Source organism: Drosophila obscura, unplaced genomic scaffold, assembly GCF_018151105.1.
Source record: "Drosophila obscura isolate BZ-5 IFL unplaced genomic scaffold, ASM1815110v1 contig_14, whole genome shotgun sequence".
Lineage (NCBI taxonomy): Eukaryota > Metazoa > Arthropoda > Insecta > Diptera > Drosophilidae > Drosophila > Drosophila obscura.
Genome location: NW_024542724.1, coordinates 1,751,644 through 1,770,200, shown reverse-complemented (window position 1 = coordinate 1,770,200; position 18,557 = coordinate 1,751,644). Strand labels below are relative to the sequence as shown.

General features: G+C 38.9%; 2 protein-coding genes across 7 annotated transcripts in view; one reads left to right on the top strand and one right to left on the bottom strand.

The window, feature by feature from the left end:
* Positions 1-18,557, bottom strand: part of LOC111070361 (tetratricopeptide repeat protein 30 homolog) — a 70,628-nt gene that overhangs the window by 15,296 nt on the left and 36,775 nt on the right. The gene's annotated exons all lie outside the window — the stretch shown is intronic.
* Positions 9,955-18,557, top strand: part of LOC111070362 (protein dead ringer-like) — a 30,629-nt gene continuing 22,026 nt past the window's right edge. For 2 of the 6 annotated variants that reach the window (XR_002607346.2, XR_002607347.2), the window contains exon 1: positions 9,955-10,205. Coding sequence is in view for 3 of the 6 variants with exons in the window: in XM_022360832.2 (XP_022216524.2) it covers positions 13,317-13,666; positions 13,976-14,138 (513 nt within the window). In the remaining 3 variants the exon portion in view is untranslated. Of the gene's footprint in view, positions 10,206-11,255; positions 11,306-12,948; positions 13,667-13,975; positions 14,373-18,557 lie in introns of those variants that run through there. The other 4 variants (XM_022360834.2, XM_022360833.2, XR_002607348.2 and 1 more) reach the window with 3 other exon arrangements.

Below are 18,557 nucleotides of genomic sequence, written 5' to 3'. Positions count from 1 at the left end.
AATCCAATTTCGTAAAACTTGTCTCCGCAAATGCCAGAAACCAGAATTTGCATTGCTCAACGTTTGCCAGCATCATTTACATTAGAGCTTCAGCCACATGTTCTTCATTTGGCAGGCAAGCGAGAAATTTGCATAAATAAATATGTTTTACCTTAGCTCCGACTCTGCACTTGTTATCCACGATGTCAGACCCCGTGCCATGGCGAATCGAAAAGCATCGCATCTCGCAAAAGAAACTGAAATTATGGGTGCCAAAATACATTTTCCAGCCCGTGTTGTCATCGCCGTGTTCGTGGTTAGCCTTGATCGTGTTTATTTCGGCAGTTAAACGATACAAAATAAATAAATATATAATACTCGCCACTACAGCACAACACAGCACAGCGCCAAGCAAGCCACAGCAAAAGAATTCTTTTTTCGGTCGCTTGGCATTGACAGATCCGTAAATGGTTCGACCAGCACCAGAAGATGGCGATGGTTGTGTTGTGCTCGATGGATGGAGTGTGCTGTGCTCGGTTCTTCTATGGTCTGGCCTGGTCTCCTCTGGTGTGGTGTGGTCTTGGTTCTGTTCGGCTATGTTCTGTGGTGGCTGCCCCGAAACGGTGGCTGAGTAATTGAGGTTGTAAATCAAAATGTATGTCTGATGTGTGGTGCGTGTGTGGAAAACTTTTGGCTCGGTATTATGTCAAAATTGTAGACAAATGTTAATGTCTCAAGACAGCAATAACGTGCTTGGGCATGTGTTAACAAGGGGTAGTAGGGGCGAACGAAATGTATTGCTCAGATTTGGTGGAGATCTTAAAGATCTTAAAGATGTTAAGAAGTCTTAAAGAACGGTTTGGAATGCTGGACAATAAATATTTTAAAACAATAGTATACGTGAGCTGATAAAAAATCGATCTGTCTACATGTTCTGGTCTCCTCTCCTCTCTCTCTCTCTCTCTAAAAAACTTGTAAGTTTGTAAGTGTACAAACACTTCAATGATTGGGATGAACTGTTTAACAATATATGCATATGCCCGATGATGTCTGTTTTAAAAGACAGCAACATTTCTTTGTTATTAAGCCAGACATTACTTTTTGAAGTCTTGAAAACCCTCTTGAAACCTATGGAATGCTTGATTCTATGGCTGCGGCTTTCATTTGACTTTGAACCTGGCAGATTGTCAACTTTTCAGTCATTGACGATGATTGCAGCCTATACTCTCAAGTACACAAAGAAAGGGGCAATATTCTTAGTACAAATTACAGAGATTGATCAGGCAATGTACAGATGATCGCATGATGAAATTTCTAATCATTATGAAAGCTAAGTTAAATTAGCTTGAATTATAGAATGCTAAAGCATTGATTTTATACTTTTTGTTGTACATATAAAAGTTCTTTTGAAAGCAATCGGCTCTTAAGCTTTCATTCTAGAAGTTTCCTCCAATGAAAGATTGTTGATTAGTATGGGGAATCACTATTCTATTTGTATAACAAATGTTAGACTAAGAAAAGTTTTAACGTTTTATATGATAACAATTGGTCTATTAGATCATTCTTTTTTTAAATTATTATATTTCCATTCCATTCGGCTTCATTTTTGAGATAAATTTCACAAAACAACAATTAACTTAAAGAATAACTATCAGTAATCGACTTAAACAATGGCTTAAGCACACAGACACCAGCACGAAGCACTTTTAAGTGCAATGAAATAATATCTATGCAAATTCCGAGAAAAAAAGAAGCAAAATGATTGACATAAATTACAGAAAATGACCGGGGGCCTTGATGATCATTTAACTTTGGCTTTGGCTTCTGCAAAGTCTCTCCTTCGTTGCTGCCGTTTTCTGCCATTTTCTGCTGGCTGCATTTGAAATCATAAATTCTAGCAGCTTAATGACCAGAGTCACAGTGAAGTCAAGCCAAGTGGAAAATTGACTAAGAGTACTACTATCTGAGGCTTTGTTTGGTTTTGTAATTATATTTTGAACTTTGCCGCCAAGCGGCAAAACGTGCCTAATTGATATTCTTAATGGCCAAAGATACAGATAGACTCGAGACGGGGTACTTGAGACTGACACAGAGACAGAGACTGAGAAATTCACACTTCATTTGAAAATTTGCATACATAAATGCCAATACAGATTGCATGTGATTACGGTTACGGGTCCCAGATTAACCAACTTCTAATCGATTCAATCAGAGGCTTCAGCTGGGGTCTGGTCTGTCTGCATTGGACTCGAGTTGGGCTTGACTACACCCGTGGATACACTCGTACCACTCTCACGTTCCCATTATCGTGTCCAATGCTAAGGTTTCGCTTGTGCACTGGCCCGTTAAATGGGTCGAAGACAAAGCTGCTGTTATTGTGGTCTGTACGTCCCGCAGAAGAAGACCAAACAAAACGGCCAAAAAGAAGCAGCTCCCAACACGTTGACAATGACAACAATTGTAAGCAGCAGCAGACGCAGCAGCACCACCAGCACCAGCAGCAGCGGTAGAGCAAACATTCATTCATTCATCCAACCATCTATCCATGCAAGCATCCATCCAACCATCAGACATTGCCGCAATTTTAAATGACCAAATTCGTCTTGTGGTTTGTACTTGAAAAACCCAAAACTGGTAAACGAAATGCTATATCAAATCGTCCAAGAAAAAAGCAACCAAAACAAGAGAGGAAGTTGCGACTCATACGACGAAGTCGTAGATACCCTTGCAGGTTTTATATGTTCTATGGCAACTGCTCGTATCTAATCGAATAGCGATCGCACTGAGACTAAAAATATACATCTACTCATCTGCACTTTATTATCTGCCATGCAAACTTCTGCTCAAAGTGTTAATGCCCTCTTTAAGGGTAAATCATCGAAGAGAGAACTCAAGGGGCCAGGCCCGAGCCGGCAGCTGTCAAATCGGCCAAAATGAAAATGAAACCGAACTTTTTCTGCTTCTTCTTATACGTTTATTTTATTTTTTCGGTTTTTGATTCTGTTTTGCAGCCGTAAAATGTTAAAATATGTAGCCATAAAATTGCTTTGGCTGAACTCAAATTGAATGCAATAAATGAAATGTACAAATGAATTAAATGATTGAATTGATGGCCCCAAAAGCACACACTCCACTCCGAGATAAAAAGCGAGAGATAGGAACGCAAACAGAGATTATGTGAGAGATGGGGGAGAAAATTCAAGTTGAAATGGGTTTACTTTTGATGTGGCATGACTAAATGATAATATAAACATTTATTCGCCAAGATTTTTGTCGAATCTGAGGGCCGAGAGCATGAGATATGTGTGAATGTATAATAAGCAGCACCCAAATGAAATCAAGTGAAAACCGTAATAAAGTTATTGAGGGAGAAGTGGCAAGGAGAGAAGGGAAGAAAGTTGCGAAGGAAAACTTTTAAAGTGTAAGACAGAAAATGTGATTGAAGAAATCTTAGGAAAACACTTTAAGGAGCTGTCTGCAGTGTAACTTTAAGAATGTTAAATAACTAATGGATGATGGAATAGAAATAAGACACTCAAGAGATAGAAGTCTGGCAACGAGAGGCTGTTGAATCCGGAGCCGAAAAAGGATATTCTTTTTTTTTTGTGTTATCAATTAGGCAATGAGAATCTTAATTAAACACTGGTTTGAATATATTTTCAGACGAAAACAATATGAAATCTTTTATATTTTACTAAGTTTCATTTACTATCTTAAGAAAAAAAATGTATTTTAAATCATAGTTATTTCAATATCGGAAATGTGAAAGATTGTCCATAAATTCCATATTCTATCAAATTTATCAGATATAATTTTTTTTACAAATCTGAAATTTTTTTAAATTTGGCAAACCAAAAGAGAATATTTTATTTCCTAGAAAAAATAATTTACATAATAACCTAAGTATGTCTTTATACAAGAGAACTTTTTAAAGATAATGTTTCTACAAATATAATCCAATATCAGTGACTAATTTCCAAATTTAAATTCTGCCTAATTAGAATGATTTCATGGTAATTTTCCATACCCCAGCATTAATTTAATCGATCCACATGGCATCAGAGCATACCAGAGAGTGGCTCATTAAAGTTCTTCCACACGAACCCACCAGTATACCCACTCGACCGACCGACCGACCGACCGACACCGACCGACCGACCTCCAATCCAATCTGTTCGAATCAATTATGCAAACGGCAAAAGTGTGAAAAATCCCTTGCCCTTGTCCATCATGGTTAAACACGTTCTGTTGGTGTACCCGTATACTTGTATCTGTATCTGAATATCTGTGTACTTGTATCTGGAAAATGACAGACCAGCCTAGCCTGTGATTGAGTATTTTTGTGCCTAAAAGAGCAAATACAATTTGCACGATTTTTTCTGTAATTCGAGCGCGGACAACCAGCCAACGAGATACGTATTTGTATCTGTATCTGGTTTATCTGTGTCCCGCACATACTCGCACAGATGTATCCGCTGACCATGATGGCCATGCCATGGGTGACTCAATATGCCTAGCTGAGTGCTGCAAGGGTAGTGGTGCTTGTGTGTTTGCATTGGTAATTTGTGTATGCACTTGAAATTACAACTGCACTGGCAGATTTTCGACACCTAATACGTTGTGTGTTTCATGGGGGATGCTCCATTTTGGTAGACTTGTGTTTCAGGCAATGGCTTTACCTAGGATTAAAATAACAATGGAATATAAATTTTGGCAACGACTTCTTTCCTCCGCATGGACAGACAAAATCAGAATATTATTCACAATTTGAAATATATTAATCTCATATAAAATAAAATACGGTATACAATATATAGTTTATCCAAAGTGGAAATAACAGCCCAAATCACTACATCTTATTAGCCCTTTTCCATCTCGTTTAAGTAAAAACATGGTCTTCTTATTCGACTGCACTAAATTAGAGAAATAATCACAGAATTGGGTATCCTCTAGTCGGTATACTGGACTCTACCATTCTAACTTGCGTTTTTCTCACTTTTTCTCGCGCTGCCTTTCCGATGCTTAAAAGATGCAAATTATGCAGCGGCGTTTTTTGTTCCTATCATTCCTGAACTTGAAGTGCTTGTCCGTCTGTCCAGATGGAGGGAAGCTACTAATTTGTGTGTCAACTCTGGGTTTGACACGCCCACACCTGTCCACCCACTGATCGTTTTTCTTTTTTTTTCTGTTTTGTTTTTGTGCTGCTTTTGGCGTGCATTTGTGGAAAAATCCCAATGTGACATGCAATTGTCATCGTGCGGTTGTTGAATTAAATTGAAGCTTTGGCTCGCAACTTTTCAACCTTGTGGAAATGGTTGTTGGCATTCGACCAAATGATTTTCCCATGCCCAGCTGCTCGACATAGAAACTTTTCCGATTAGAATTCCTTGTAGAAGTTTCTCGGTCTTTTGATGTGGTCAAAACTTGAAGAGATTTTTGAGAAGCCGGCTAAAAATGAAAGGCAAAAATTGCTGACCAAACCGCAGGCCGCCTGGTGATGCCCTGGTGGCTGGCTTCCTGGTTGACCTTCGGCTGCTTATTAAAATTTCCATCGAAGGCGTAGGCATATAAAATTGAAACAAAGTTCCAGTTTTTGGCCAGGCCCGGAATCGGACTGGGGTCCTCCTTGGCACTTGTTGACCTTCGGCAACGGCTGCAGCGGCGTCGGATGGGGCTTCTTAATCAAGCATCTGCAAAGGCAGCTCCATTCGGCAGAAGTAGCAGCAGCAGCAGCAGCAGCAGCAGGCGGCATAAAATTAAACACTTGCAAAGCCATGGCGACAATAATGAACAATGATGAACTCGATTAAAAGAAGAAGCTGAAGCTGAAACCAGTTGACCGGGCCCAAAAAGAAGCAACAGATACACAGATACATGGCGAAAACCAGAGCGATACAAGATACTCGTACTTGATGTGAATGTTGCCACATCGGATGGCTTTGGGTTGCCCAAAAGCCGTTCCCTGCAACATTCTCGTTTTGCCACTTTGGGATTAAGCTTGAAATATGCATTCATAATAAGCCAAAAGCAGCAGAAACAGTCCGGCAGGCAGGCAGTCAGGGGCCAACCTTTTGTCAACTTGATTTCTGTCTCATTTTTATTGCATATTCTGCTTTTAGCATAAACTTGGCCAATCTTGTGCCCCAAGGCCAGATGGCCAACCAACCAGTCAGGAGCTCTGATAGCTCTCATAGTTTTGTATTTCATTCAATAAAGATTCTCTTAAGAGGGGGGAGCCCTGGAGGTTACTAATGGCAACGATTATTATGCCATCTTTCATTTGACTACAATATTTTCTCGGACCCACCCCCATGGCAACAGACTACGATACCGACTCCTCTGATTGACTCCTGTTGGCCCTGCCATCAGCAATAGAGATGGGGAGTATCGAGTAAATGTATATGTATATGTAAAGAAGTTTGAGGCAGCTATTTTGTGCAATTAATTAGTCATCATTAGTGGAAAATGGTCCATTGAATGGGTTATGACCTGACCTTTGTGTCAGTTGGAAATGGAGAGTTAATCAACCAATTTTGCGATGGCGAATTGCGAGCAGGGAAGTCAAGCATATTTATTGTGATCAAATTAGCTTCGAATTTCATGGCATTTACCTGATTGATTGGCAGAGAAATTTAGATAATTTCAAGGAGGAAATGGGTTTAATATTTATGGAAAATCAATGTGAATGAGAGAGAAATTAATCAAATAAAGGCTTTAATTTGAAAATGTAATTCGATTAGTGGAAATACTGTGAAAATACAGATTAGGAGTGTATTAGAAAGGCAGCTTTATGATGCTGATATGTAATTGTCCCATTTTGATTAAAATTGAAAGAGCTATCCCCAGCTGTTCCGGCAATGTAGTTGTAACTACCATCAAAATAGACTGCATTTACAGAAGGCAAACTTAATGTTGATACACACCAAGATACATCAAGTTATATAGTAATCATTATCATTCCAATAAATAATGTAAATTATACACAAACTTAAAATTTATTAGCACAAATGCTTGCTATAGCACCATCCAGGTAATTCAAATTATCATTCTTGTTCTAACGTACAGACCTGCAGATAAGTTGTTTAGAATTCCTGGCAGTAGTACCTTAACATGTGACGTACTAAATAACATTTAAATGCTGTAGAATTACAGTCACAATAAATAACTTAAAGAGTTGAATAACAATTTAAAATAAGTTTTACAAATTCCTTTGCATAAGTCCCCGATGAACATAAAAGTCAACAAATATTGTGGAATATATATTTAGTAATTTCCATAGTTCCACATCAGAATTGTCAGTATTTCGAGGAACTCGTAAGAAATGCAATCTTGCAATAGATTAGCTCCTCTCTTGTCCAATTTGCTAGGTAATTCCCAGCTCAATTTCTATTCCACGAACCCATCAAATTCAAGTACTGCTACACCCAACTCCCCCGTAAATCCCATCTCAAGAGGCTGTGAAAAAATCCCCGTACCATAAACTGCGACTTAAACCCAAAGCCCATCGTGAACAGTCAACAGAACTGCATTGTTCTCAACTTTGTTTAATAACCAAAAATTCTCGCATAAAAAAAAGCCACTTTAGAAGTCCATTTAGGAAACAACAACAAAAAACTGTTCTGTGGAGCCGAGCCCGAGTTTCGCGCGGGAGAAAGAAACGAAGGCGGTGGGCAGAGAAAAAGTCACATGATTTACTTGCCCTCTAGCCTCGCTCCCCCGTAGTCTCCCTCACTCAGACTCTCTCCCTTTCGACCTGCGGTCAAAAAAGTGGGGAAACCAAATTTCCGCCCAACAACAGAAGCAGCAATTAAGAGCTGAGACTAGCTTTGGGGGTGCAACCTTTAGATTCTCTTTTCACATTGATAATTTTGTTGTCAGCGGTTTCATATAGCTAGCTGCATTTTATTAAAGCTAGTATTTTCATATATTATATATTTTCAAAAATTTGGTCAAAATATCTTTGGAAGTAATGCAAATATTTCTCTTAAGTGAATGAACTTCAAAATCATAATACCCCCATCTGCACAGGGTACGAAAAGTCATTGCAAGACAGAAACAGAACTACAACATGCTCTCTGCCTCTGTCCTAAACAGTTTATTGGCAGCAGCGGCGGCGTCGGCCACTATGGAAAATAAATCTTTACTGCGCCATAAAACGATGGCGACGACAGCACTGCTGTAATGGAGAGGCAGCCAGCAGCCTCAGTTTTTGCTTATCTGGTTGTTGCGCTCTTCGCTGATTTCCTCTCTCTCTCTCTCTCTCTCTTCTCACTCGCTACGGCTTCTAATGAAGATGATAATAAAATGTGCGGTGCCATAACCACAAATCCTTTACCAGCACTGCAGTTCTCTCCCTCTCTCACTCACCCTATTGCTTTCCCCATGCCTGTTCGCTGCTTGCAGTTTCATAATCTGCAATCCGCTCATTTAACAAATTGCTTAGCTGCTGCAGACTGCAGCATCGCTGCCTCTGCAGCAGCATCATTGGACACTAATCGTAGTTTTGAGGTTTGCTTGAAATACTCTAACAAATAATTAAGTAATTTAGACAAGCTACTAAACGACTGCATATTAATAGGAAATTAGCATTAATAGGTGATTTATTATGGGTGATATAGTATAAGCTGAACGGAATTGCCAAGCAACGGCAGCAATCCAATAAGAGGAAAAGCGGTTAATTCCCAATTACCAAAACTTTAAAAACTTTTCAACTTTTATATTCAATGAAAAGTCCTTAAAATCTTCTTACTGATTGTATTTATATCTTAGTTTCTCCTATTAACAATTATTAATCTTATTAATCTGCAAGAGACATTATAATTCGTTGACTGATCATATTGAGATTTCTTTCTTCACTTGGAAAAATTGCAAGTATTTTGTATGTTTATTTCTTTATTTTGAACAGTGCCATATATTTTGATATTGTTGCTATTGCTGATGCTGATGTTCATGTACAGCTATTGCTGCTGATATTGTTGATATTTTTGTTGCTGTTTTGTGGCTGTTCCATCCGCTTGTCGATTTGTTTCGCTCGTTTCGGTTCTAAGTTTGCGTGCTGCCAACTCCTCTCATTCCACCCCTCTCTTTCTATATTTCACTCCCTCTCTTTCTCACTGGTTGCTGGTTATTCCAGGGTGATTTTGCATTTTGTTGTTTTATTTCCAGTCCCAGCAGCCGCAGCCGCAGCAGCAGCAGCATTTCAAGGTCTTTGCACTATTTGTTTTTGCCAAGTTTTGCACTCATCTTGTTTAGTAGAAGTACAGTGGTCGCTCGGGGTACGATACGCGTTACTTCAGGTATGTTTTAATAGTCCAAAAACAATTTTAAGCATAACGATAATCCCCTGATTGATCTTTCTATGGATAAATATATTTAATAATATTTTTTAATTCAATTGCTAATGTCCATTTTCTAGCAATCTTCATTTTCGTGTACAGGTGCCGAACATTTCTACCCCTGTTGAGTGCACTTAGTCGAGTTACACTTTAAATGGATTTGCTGCATCTGCTGCAGTTGGGTGTTAAGTTTTCTGAGAGTGAGAGAGAGAAGTTGGGGTTTGTTGTTTTTGTAAAAATTTCTTCGCCCCGGCGCGCTCGTGTTGATGCAGTTGCAGTTTTGCAGCAGATTTTGTTGCTTTTGTTGCTCTTTTCCACTTGACTGACAATTTGATTGGCAGTTTGCTTTTGTTAGTGCCCGTGCTATTCTATCGCTAGGCCCCACCCCAATCCCCCTTTGGGCAATTATATTTAATTTTATTATTGAAGATTGCAGCAAGATTTTCGCCCCCCAAGGTCAGACGTGTAAATCTTCACTGTTGTCGGTGCTGATGCTGTTGCTGATTCTGCTGCTGCTATAGTGGTCACGTAAGAAAAAATTTTCTCCTTCTCTCTCAGTCTCTAATTCTCATTCTACTACGATTTCCCCCCTGTCTACAGCTTCAAAGTCACGCCTTTATAATGGGCCTAACTCTGGCTATTGCTGTTTTCTGTATGAGTTGCTGGAACGATTTTTAGTTTTCTGTTTGGCATTTCCCATTAGAAATTCTTGTCATTAATGCAGTCGACCGGTTGCACTTGTTGCTGTTTGCGGCCTTTTTCCAGCTAAAACTAACTAAAGTTGTTGTTGCTGTCAATTTCCTTTGTATATATGCCAGGCGGAAGATCTGAGAGTCAGCAAACAACAGCAAGGTCAAATGTTTGTGGATTACATTGCGTATGCGCAATATGGTATGTTCGATTACGCTTACGCATCGCTAACACTGAAACAAGTTGGTTCAGCGGATAGAGAGGGAGATAACATGTTGGCCAATCTTTGTAAATTTAATGTGTATGCTGTGGGGCTAAGACAGGGCGTAACTAGGAGATAAAGAGATAAGCCTGGGTGGAACTTAAAGAAAAATGGTGCACACAATATTGCATTAAATGATCAGATATTGTTGGTTGTATAGGACCTTGTGATTGACATAAGGACCACAATTGACAAATGAATAGTGCGGGAGAGTTTGAATACCAATTATTTAAATATATTTCAAATATAATATATTCTACGACAAATAAACATTTATGTATGAAAAAAGATGTATCTAAAAGGATTTTACCTCTTTATACACTTTTCTTAGGTCGCTTCGGTTTCCAAAATGTTCCATCGAAGAAGTTAAGGTCTTTCCTTTTTTGTGGCGCACAATTCACAATCATTTCCATCGATTACGAGTTTGCTATGTACTCAGCACTTAAATAACTAATTGCATTGCATGGCCATAGCCAGAAAGAGATGACACAAGCGAGTGAGAGAGAGGGGAAGGAAAAGCAGAAGCAGAAGCAAAAGCAATGGCACGCTAGAATTCTTAACTAGCCATAATTGTTATATTTTTCAAGCATATTGCAGTCATATGCGTGTCGTTAGCTTGCTCTTTCTCTCTCTCTCTCTCTCTCTCTCTGACTCTGCCATCAACAACATCATCATCATTGTACTCTTTCAGGGGGTATAATGATTTGGATTGGATTTATGCAAAGAGGAAGCATTTTTTACTTTTTATCATTCTTGAACTGAAAAAATAGACGTGTCCGTTGTTATAAAAACTTTGCTAATTATCACTCCACCTAGTATAGGTATATTTAAGTCAAAGATACCAAGATTCGATGAGTATACTAATCATATACACACATACATAGATGCCATAACAATTATCAAGAGTATCTTAAGCTTCGACTCTCAAAGCTAGTCTTTCTTTCTTTCTTGCTAAACTGCTCTTCTCTATCTCTCTGTCTCTCCAGTAGTGCTTGCAATATCATCGCAGAGCCAAATAGAGAGAGCGAGAGAGAGGGAGAATTACAAAGCTCAAGGTTACGCATACGCCATGTATGCCGGACCAGGCCATGCGATGCCATGCAATGCGATGCGATGTCTAAGCAAATAGACGACAAACGAGCGAGGCAACGCAAACAGAGACACGGACACGGATACTTGTGCAGTCCGCAGATAGAATTTTAAACACACATGTCAGTATGGAGGGGCATCCAACGTATTTGGATGGTTACAGGGGTATCAGGCGGGCTGCTAAGCAGCTGCTTTTTAGTGCACACAAAGTGTCAAAAGTGTCAAGATGCCAGGGCTAACCCATCGATCGACAGTTCTCGCTCTGCTCTGCTCTGCTCTGCTTTGCTTTGCTCTCCTCTTTCCTGCAGCACACACAGATGCGTCGTCTTGTGTATCGTTCCACAGAGCTCCAACGCTAATTGCTTCGCTCAAGCGAAAAACATTTTCACAAGAACTAATAAATGCAACTACAGCAGCCAGAAGCGAACAGGGGGTGGGAGGAAACGGGCACTGTCATGGAGGCCACCCACTCACATGACGACCATAAAGAAAAGTCAGACAGCCACTGTCTCTGCCAGCTGCTGTCTCCAAGGCATCGCATCCTCCATACCATCATCGTCGTCATCGTCTTTGGTGGCCCGAAGGCTGCCTTAAATGCCCTCATTTATACTCTCACTTGGAGCTATTTGAATTGGGTGATTATTGTGATTGTTATGGCTAATTTTCAGGAAAGTTTCAGTGCACTTCAAACATTACGTTGATGGGGGAAATACAAAGAAGATTGGTTATATTCACTTAAAAGGAAGTCATCTCTGAGAAATTAATATGTATGTACCTACAGGCTTCGAGGCATTGTTCTAATGTGAGTGGGTTTTGGCTAACAAAAAATATAATACTAGGTCTAAAATGATCGATATTCTATCCAACTATCAAACCGTACGATAATCCAACTCAAATGAAGGGAGCGTGAAACCGATATTGGCTATAACTTTTTTAAATTGATCTACATATATAGCTTGGTAAGACTATTCGATGCATTTCTTTTATTTCGATTCTTCGAACACAAAAACAAGACGTGTCCCATTAATAATTTCTTTTCTCCCTTTTAAACTGACTAAATGAGAATAGCCACCAAAATCAGCTCCTTAATAGAGTATTTTGATATCTTATTCTCTTGGCTTTTTTCCATATCTATGCTAACTTTGGCAACTCTGTGGCCTGGCTGCTCTTTTCAACTGTCTCCTTCTCGAGATACCCCGTCTACCACACCACACCCTTAGACCGTTTTGTGGGCTGTCAAGTTTTTAAACTGCAGCCATATGCAGTGGTGGGCGTGGCATGTGCTTTATGGCCAGGCCAAAAAAAGGAAAAGTAAACCAAAGGAAGAAAGCCAACGACGTGCTCACAAAGATATTCAAAAACTTCTCCTCTTTTTTTTGCTGTGGTTTGCAGTGCACTTGAGAACAAACGAAAAGATGGATTATATGGCAGAGAGAGGTTTCTCAGGTCTTTACCCAACTTAGATATGGAATGAGGGCGTTTAATTACTGCCCAAAAAATGGGTATTTTAATTAGCCTTATGGCCATAGCGGGAATTTGTTAACAATCAAAGCGCAGCGCGTGCTGCCAATCAACGGAAAGCGGGGAGGTACTGGCACGGAGGGAGCATCCATCCATCCTTCTCGTTACTGCACAAGAATTTCAAATTGTTATGCAAATTTTTTGTACCCCAACGGAACAGAGGAGGAGAGTAGAGGTGCTGCTGTTGTTGCTACTGTGTCGGATGTCTTTGGGGTACGTTTTTGTTCAGGTCCCGGTGCCAGTCCCAATCCCGGTCTCGGTTCCCGTCCCGAGGAAAGTGGCGAGAACAAAAGCGCCAGGCAAACGCCATAATTCAAGTGGCCGCAGCGATTTCATGCCTGATTTCAATTATCAATACGCGCCATCGACAGCAGGCGACAGCACAGGCCAGGAACCCAATCCCGGGTTGGTTTCGCAGCCACAGCCACAGCCAGAGGCAGATGGTGAGGCAGATGGAAGGCAGATGTAGAGGCTTGGTGAAGGAGCAGACACGTCGAACAATTGAACAATGGGCACAAATCATTTCATATGCCAAACGTGTGGTCGATGATTGGATAGCCCCACCAGAGCCAGAGCCGCAACCACAGCACCAGAGACAGAGGCAGCGACAGAAGCAGCAGCAGCAGCACCACCACCACCAAAAACAACAACTAAAAAACCCACTTCATCATTCAACGTTCCCTTTAAAGTCTTCTGTTCTTTATGGCATATTTATACCCGGTACTTGGCACCGAAATGGGATATGTTTGGTTGCTGGAGATGTTTGCGGAAGGTGCATCGAATCAACCAGGTAAACTATATCGATAAATGCTTTGTATAATTATATCCGATAGTATCTTAGAAGCTCTGAGGATTCAAAATTGGAATTATTGGGCAAAGGTGTTGTCTATCTGATATACAAACCAAAAATCAGAAGTGATACTAATTTTTTTATAATTTTTTAAGGGTACAAATATTATTAACAAGTCACAAAAAATAATTTTGTAAGTGTAAACATTACATCCAGAACTAACAAATTTATTTTCTAAAATTTTGTTATTAATTAGGCGGTATCCCATAGTCTTAATAATGAATAAACGCATTCTCTCGTTTATTTTAGATCAGACTTTGTCACAATTCTTTTCTCTTTCGGGGTAGCAGTATGTACTCGTAATTTGTTGCTGTTCGAAGGCGGCGATTGGTTTTGTCAACTGTCAGTGCTGATGAATTTAATAAATTTGAAGCGCAGAAGTCAAACATCCACATCGACATCATCATCATGATCATCGATAGCATCATCGTCAGCAGCAACTTCGGCATGTTGTACATGACACAAAAGCTGCAGTTCATCGATGGCTTTTGAATATAAAAATCCATGAAAATCAACCAAAAACGATTTTGACAAAACCATTTTTGGGGGAAGCCTCAGAGCCGGGGGCGGTGGCATTCAAGTGTGGGCATGGCAGATGGATGGCGGATGCAGAATGCATTGAATTTTAAATCGATATGAAAACGATTTCAATCAAATGGCTTCAGCAAAATTTGGCCAAAAGATACAAAAGCCAAAAATGCAAAATGAAAAAAAAAACAAAAAACAAAAAAAAGGTCTGACTGACAAACGAAATAAAATAAATATTGTGACAATTGAAATTGTTTGGCCATGTCATGTAGATAAATAATGTGCCAGTGATTTTGGACAAATGAAATAATTAAATATTTATCATTCGAGCTTATCGAGACCATTAATCAAAAGCCGCCAGGAGGATGATTCTTTTTTTTTAGTTAGGTATTGCTGGAAATGGGGGAAGTTTCGATTGGTGGTTCTGACGTACATTTGTGGAAGAGTTATGTTTGGTAGGGGTGATTTATTGTGTTTTTTATTTGGTGAAAAAGTCAAGATATTTTATCTTGGAATTATTAATTAATTTTTAAGATAATATTTAAATGAAAAATTAAAGAAAAATTAAGGCTCAAGGTTTGGGAAAAATAATTTAAATTATAGCTAAGGGAATTATGGGTTTGGCCAGGAAATCATAAATTACTTAATACATGTTTCTTTTCTAGTGCGATAGTTATTTTTTCTGAATATTCAATACTCTGACGTTGCCTTGTTATTTTATTAGAATTTCCCTTACCTAATAACCCAATTTTTATTAATATCTTAATGTTTTTCTATGTTTTTGCTAAATTTTTATTAGTAAAAATATATGGGATTCTGGGGTTTGGGAGGAAGGGATTATCTATACTCTCTTTTTCATCTAATCTAAAAGCAGTATAAAGCGCCACCCCTTCCAAATCACAAACTAAGCCAAAAATACCTACGTTAATACATATATTTTAAAGTTCCCTCTCACCCCTCTTCACTTCCCATCTTGAGATGTTCCCTCTTCGGACCGCTCCATAAATAATTCCATTGGCAGCACAAAAGAGCTTATCGTAAGCTCGATTTGAAAGCTTTAATGCCCATCAAATGCATTTTGGCTGCTCAAATTGTTTGCCGAAGCCAACCAAGACGACCCTTCTTCGCCACGGCAGAATCATTCATCAATTTTAAAGCCACCCAAAGGAGGGAACAAAAAATTGATGCACGTATGGGTGTACATCTGTGTGCGGGTATGAGAATTATTTCCTCTTCACGAAGCCCAGAATTTAAGCGGAAGCCACAGAAAATGAATCGGAAAATTTTTAAAGTGAAGCACGTAAAGAAATCGTAAAGTTTTCCAGCTTTTTGTAACGCCGTACAATATGATTGAAATATCCCACATGTTCAGCTTTGGTCAAAATATCAGTGGTGATAACCATTAGTCCCATAACGGCTGAAAATAAAATTCTTCATTGCTGTCATTAGTTCTTGTTCTGCCAAATAGTGTTCCTTTCTATGTTTATCTTTTTAATAATTCGTAAATATTAGATTTTACTGGCTTTATTCCCTTTATTATCATTAGGATAGAGTATACAAGGCTGTGGTATGCCCAATTTCTTGTTATTTTATACCAGATTGGTGTACTTTTAAATTTAATTAAAAAACATTTTTTTCTTTAAATTTAAAATAATATTAAATTTATTTAAAATACCATCGTTTCTAAATGAAGCACCACAATTGTACATTTATTCCCTTTTCGGCTGTTCTTTTTGTCATTTTTATTACAAAACATACAAATACGTAAAAGAGGCTAAGAAGCAAAAGAATTTTCGCAGATGGAGGAAGGGAGCGACTGTGCCAAGTAATTCTTATGATTATCATAATTTATATGGCCTTGAGGCGAACCGAGTTTTATGTGGATCCACATACCACATACCACCACAAATGTATCTGAATATGTGTATCTGAATATCTTGAAATGAAAGCAAAAACCCAAAAGAAGAGTTCTGCTGTGGCGGCGGCTGGTGACGTCTTCCGTGCCGCTTCGTGACTCCCAAAAGTGCACAAAAGACTCGGGTTGCGGGGTATGGGGCATGTGAGCTGGAGCTGGAGAGCCCATCATCTAACTAATGCTAAATACTTTGACCTTGGCTGGAGAACTGGCGCTATGGGGCTCAGGGTCTTGAAAATTATATGCCAGTCCCCAAACAGCGCTCCTAACAAAACGCTGGAAAAAATATCTCTATACAAAAACAATTTCCACTCAATGAATAGAAAAATTGCTCACAATTGTGTTTGTGGCACTGTCCCTCTCCCTTTCCCATAATGATGCTAACTAAATAATTAGCTGACATAATTCCGTTTAGAGTTGGAATTGAAGTTGGAGCTGGTGTTGGTGTTGGCCCGGCTAAGAGCTGTAAAAGACTGGCCCATTAGGCACGAGCGGCAAGTCGAAAAGTCATGTCAAAAGTGTCAAATTAAATGCGCATTAGTCGCGTCATTACAAAAGACACAAAGACGCAAAAACCGCAGAAGCCCCAGCCAACAAAAAAATTTTTCAAAGTATTTTGCTACCTCTCCAAGTCTCAATGTTTTTATATCGCTGTGTAGTATGTAGTATATATGTATATATTAAAACAATTAAATGGCCAGCAACATTTAATTGCATAATTAATAAACATTAAAAGCACTTAGCTATGGCAACAATGTCTCTTAATGCCATACAATTTTAAGTTGGCGTTTTCTTATACATATGAATGTGGCTCTCTTTCCCTCTCTATATCTTTTTTGGTGGTCTTCTGTGGTCTGCTGCTGGGGTCTTCATGAGACACGCACCACGCGACGTATACGTAGTGTCCGAAAGATTACAAAATACAGTAGAGCGTGGGCATGGGGAAAAGGAATGCTGAATGTGTGGCAGGTAAAAGGGGAATTGGAAAATTAAGTAAAGGAATTTTGAGAAAAGTTCTGTGGTGAAACAATCGCTTGAGTAATACTTTTATAAATAATAAAGTTTTCCCCAGCAATATAAAAGAATGTTTCTAGATTGGCCTTTGGAGTTTCCTAAGCCAAAATACCAAAGAAAGCAAACAATTCCCCGAAGGCCACTCCAACTTCTATCAAAGACAATCAAAGAGAGGAATACCATGAGGCAGAAACAATAAAACAATCAAAGTGAGAAAAAGCATAGTTCATGATTAATGGCTTAGCTTGCTCTAGTTCTCTACTATTTCATGTGTCATTATTTGAAAGATGATAATAAGAAGTGGACGAAATTTTCATATCTTTGGCAGTCCGAAAAAAATGAAAAAACGATATTTACGCGTCTAATTAGCTAACGAAAATGCATTAAATCAGCATTAATCATTCATTTGAAATCTAATGTAAACACATTCCCCTTACAAGCAATAGCTTCCAACGAGTCTCCACTGTGCTGTAAGAATGCCACATAGAAAAAAAATCACACCGAAAAAGAATTAACATAACAATACGCAAATAGAACAACAACATGCCTGCGGCACGACCTTCACCTACAAGTCAGCTAGCGACTAGACATGCTCCTACCTACAGTTCTGCCTCCACCACCCCTCTCTATGGTCAGCGCCTACGCAATAACCAGACTGCCCTGGAGATATGTTCAACAACAAGAATCAGAATCAGAACCAAAAGCAAAACCTAAACCAGAACCAGATTGAGACCTATCCGATTCATAGAAAGTGAATGGGGGACTACACATTGGTCTCCTCGTCGATGTCTTCACTGAAATTGAAATTAAAAATTAATTCTATGCCCATCTGTTCCCCTCTGCTTTACAAGTTTTTTTTTATAGGCTTTTGTGAGGGTATGATGATTTGGACGGATACTTGCAACACAGATAAGGAAGCAAAGAGGAACCACATCAATTTTAAACCTATTTGACAACTTTTAAAGGAGATTATAATTCGGAACTGACAATTTTTTCCCACCACATCGTATACAAATTTTTGGGGCTAAAGGGTATCAAAAGTTCCAACCCCGATCCTAGCCTTCCTCCCTAGCTTTTGTTTATTTTCTAGATTTATTTTCGATTTTTGTTGTTATTGTTATTGTTGTTGTTGTTATTTGCGTTTGTCTTTTTCGCACGTAAAACGTGTGACTTGAACTTTGAATTAATTCGTTCAATAATTTACATATCTGCTGCCTTCCCCGTCTCTTGGGCATTTGTTGGATTCTTGTTGTTTTTCCTATTTTCTTCAGTTATTTATTTATTTATTTATGAGTGGAGCATTCGAGTCGCAGGTTCTTGTTTATTTGGTTTTACGTTTGCGACTTTAACTTTATTTAATTTATTTTTTATCGC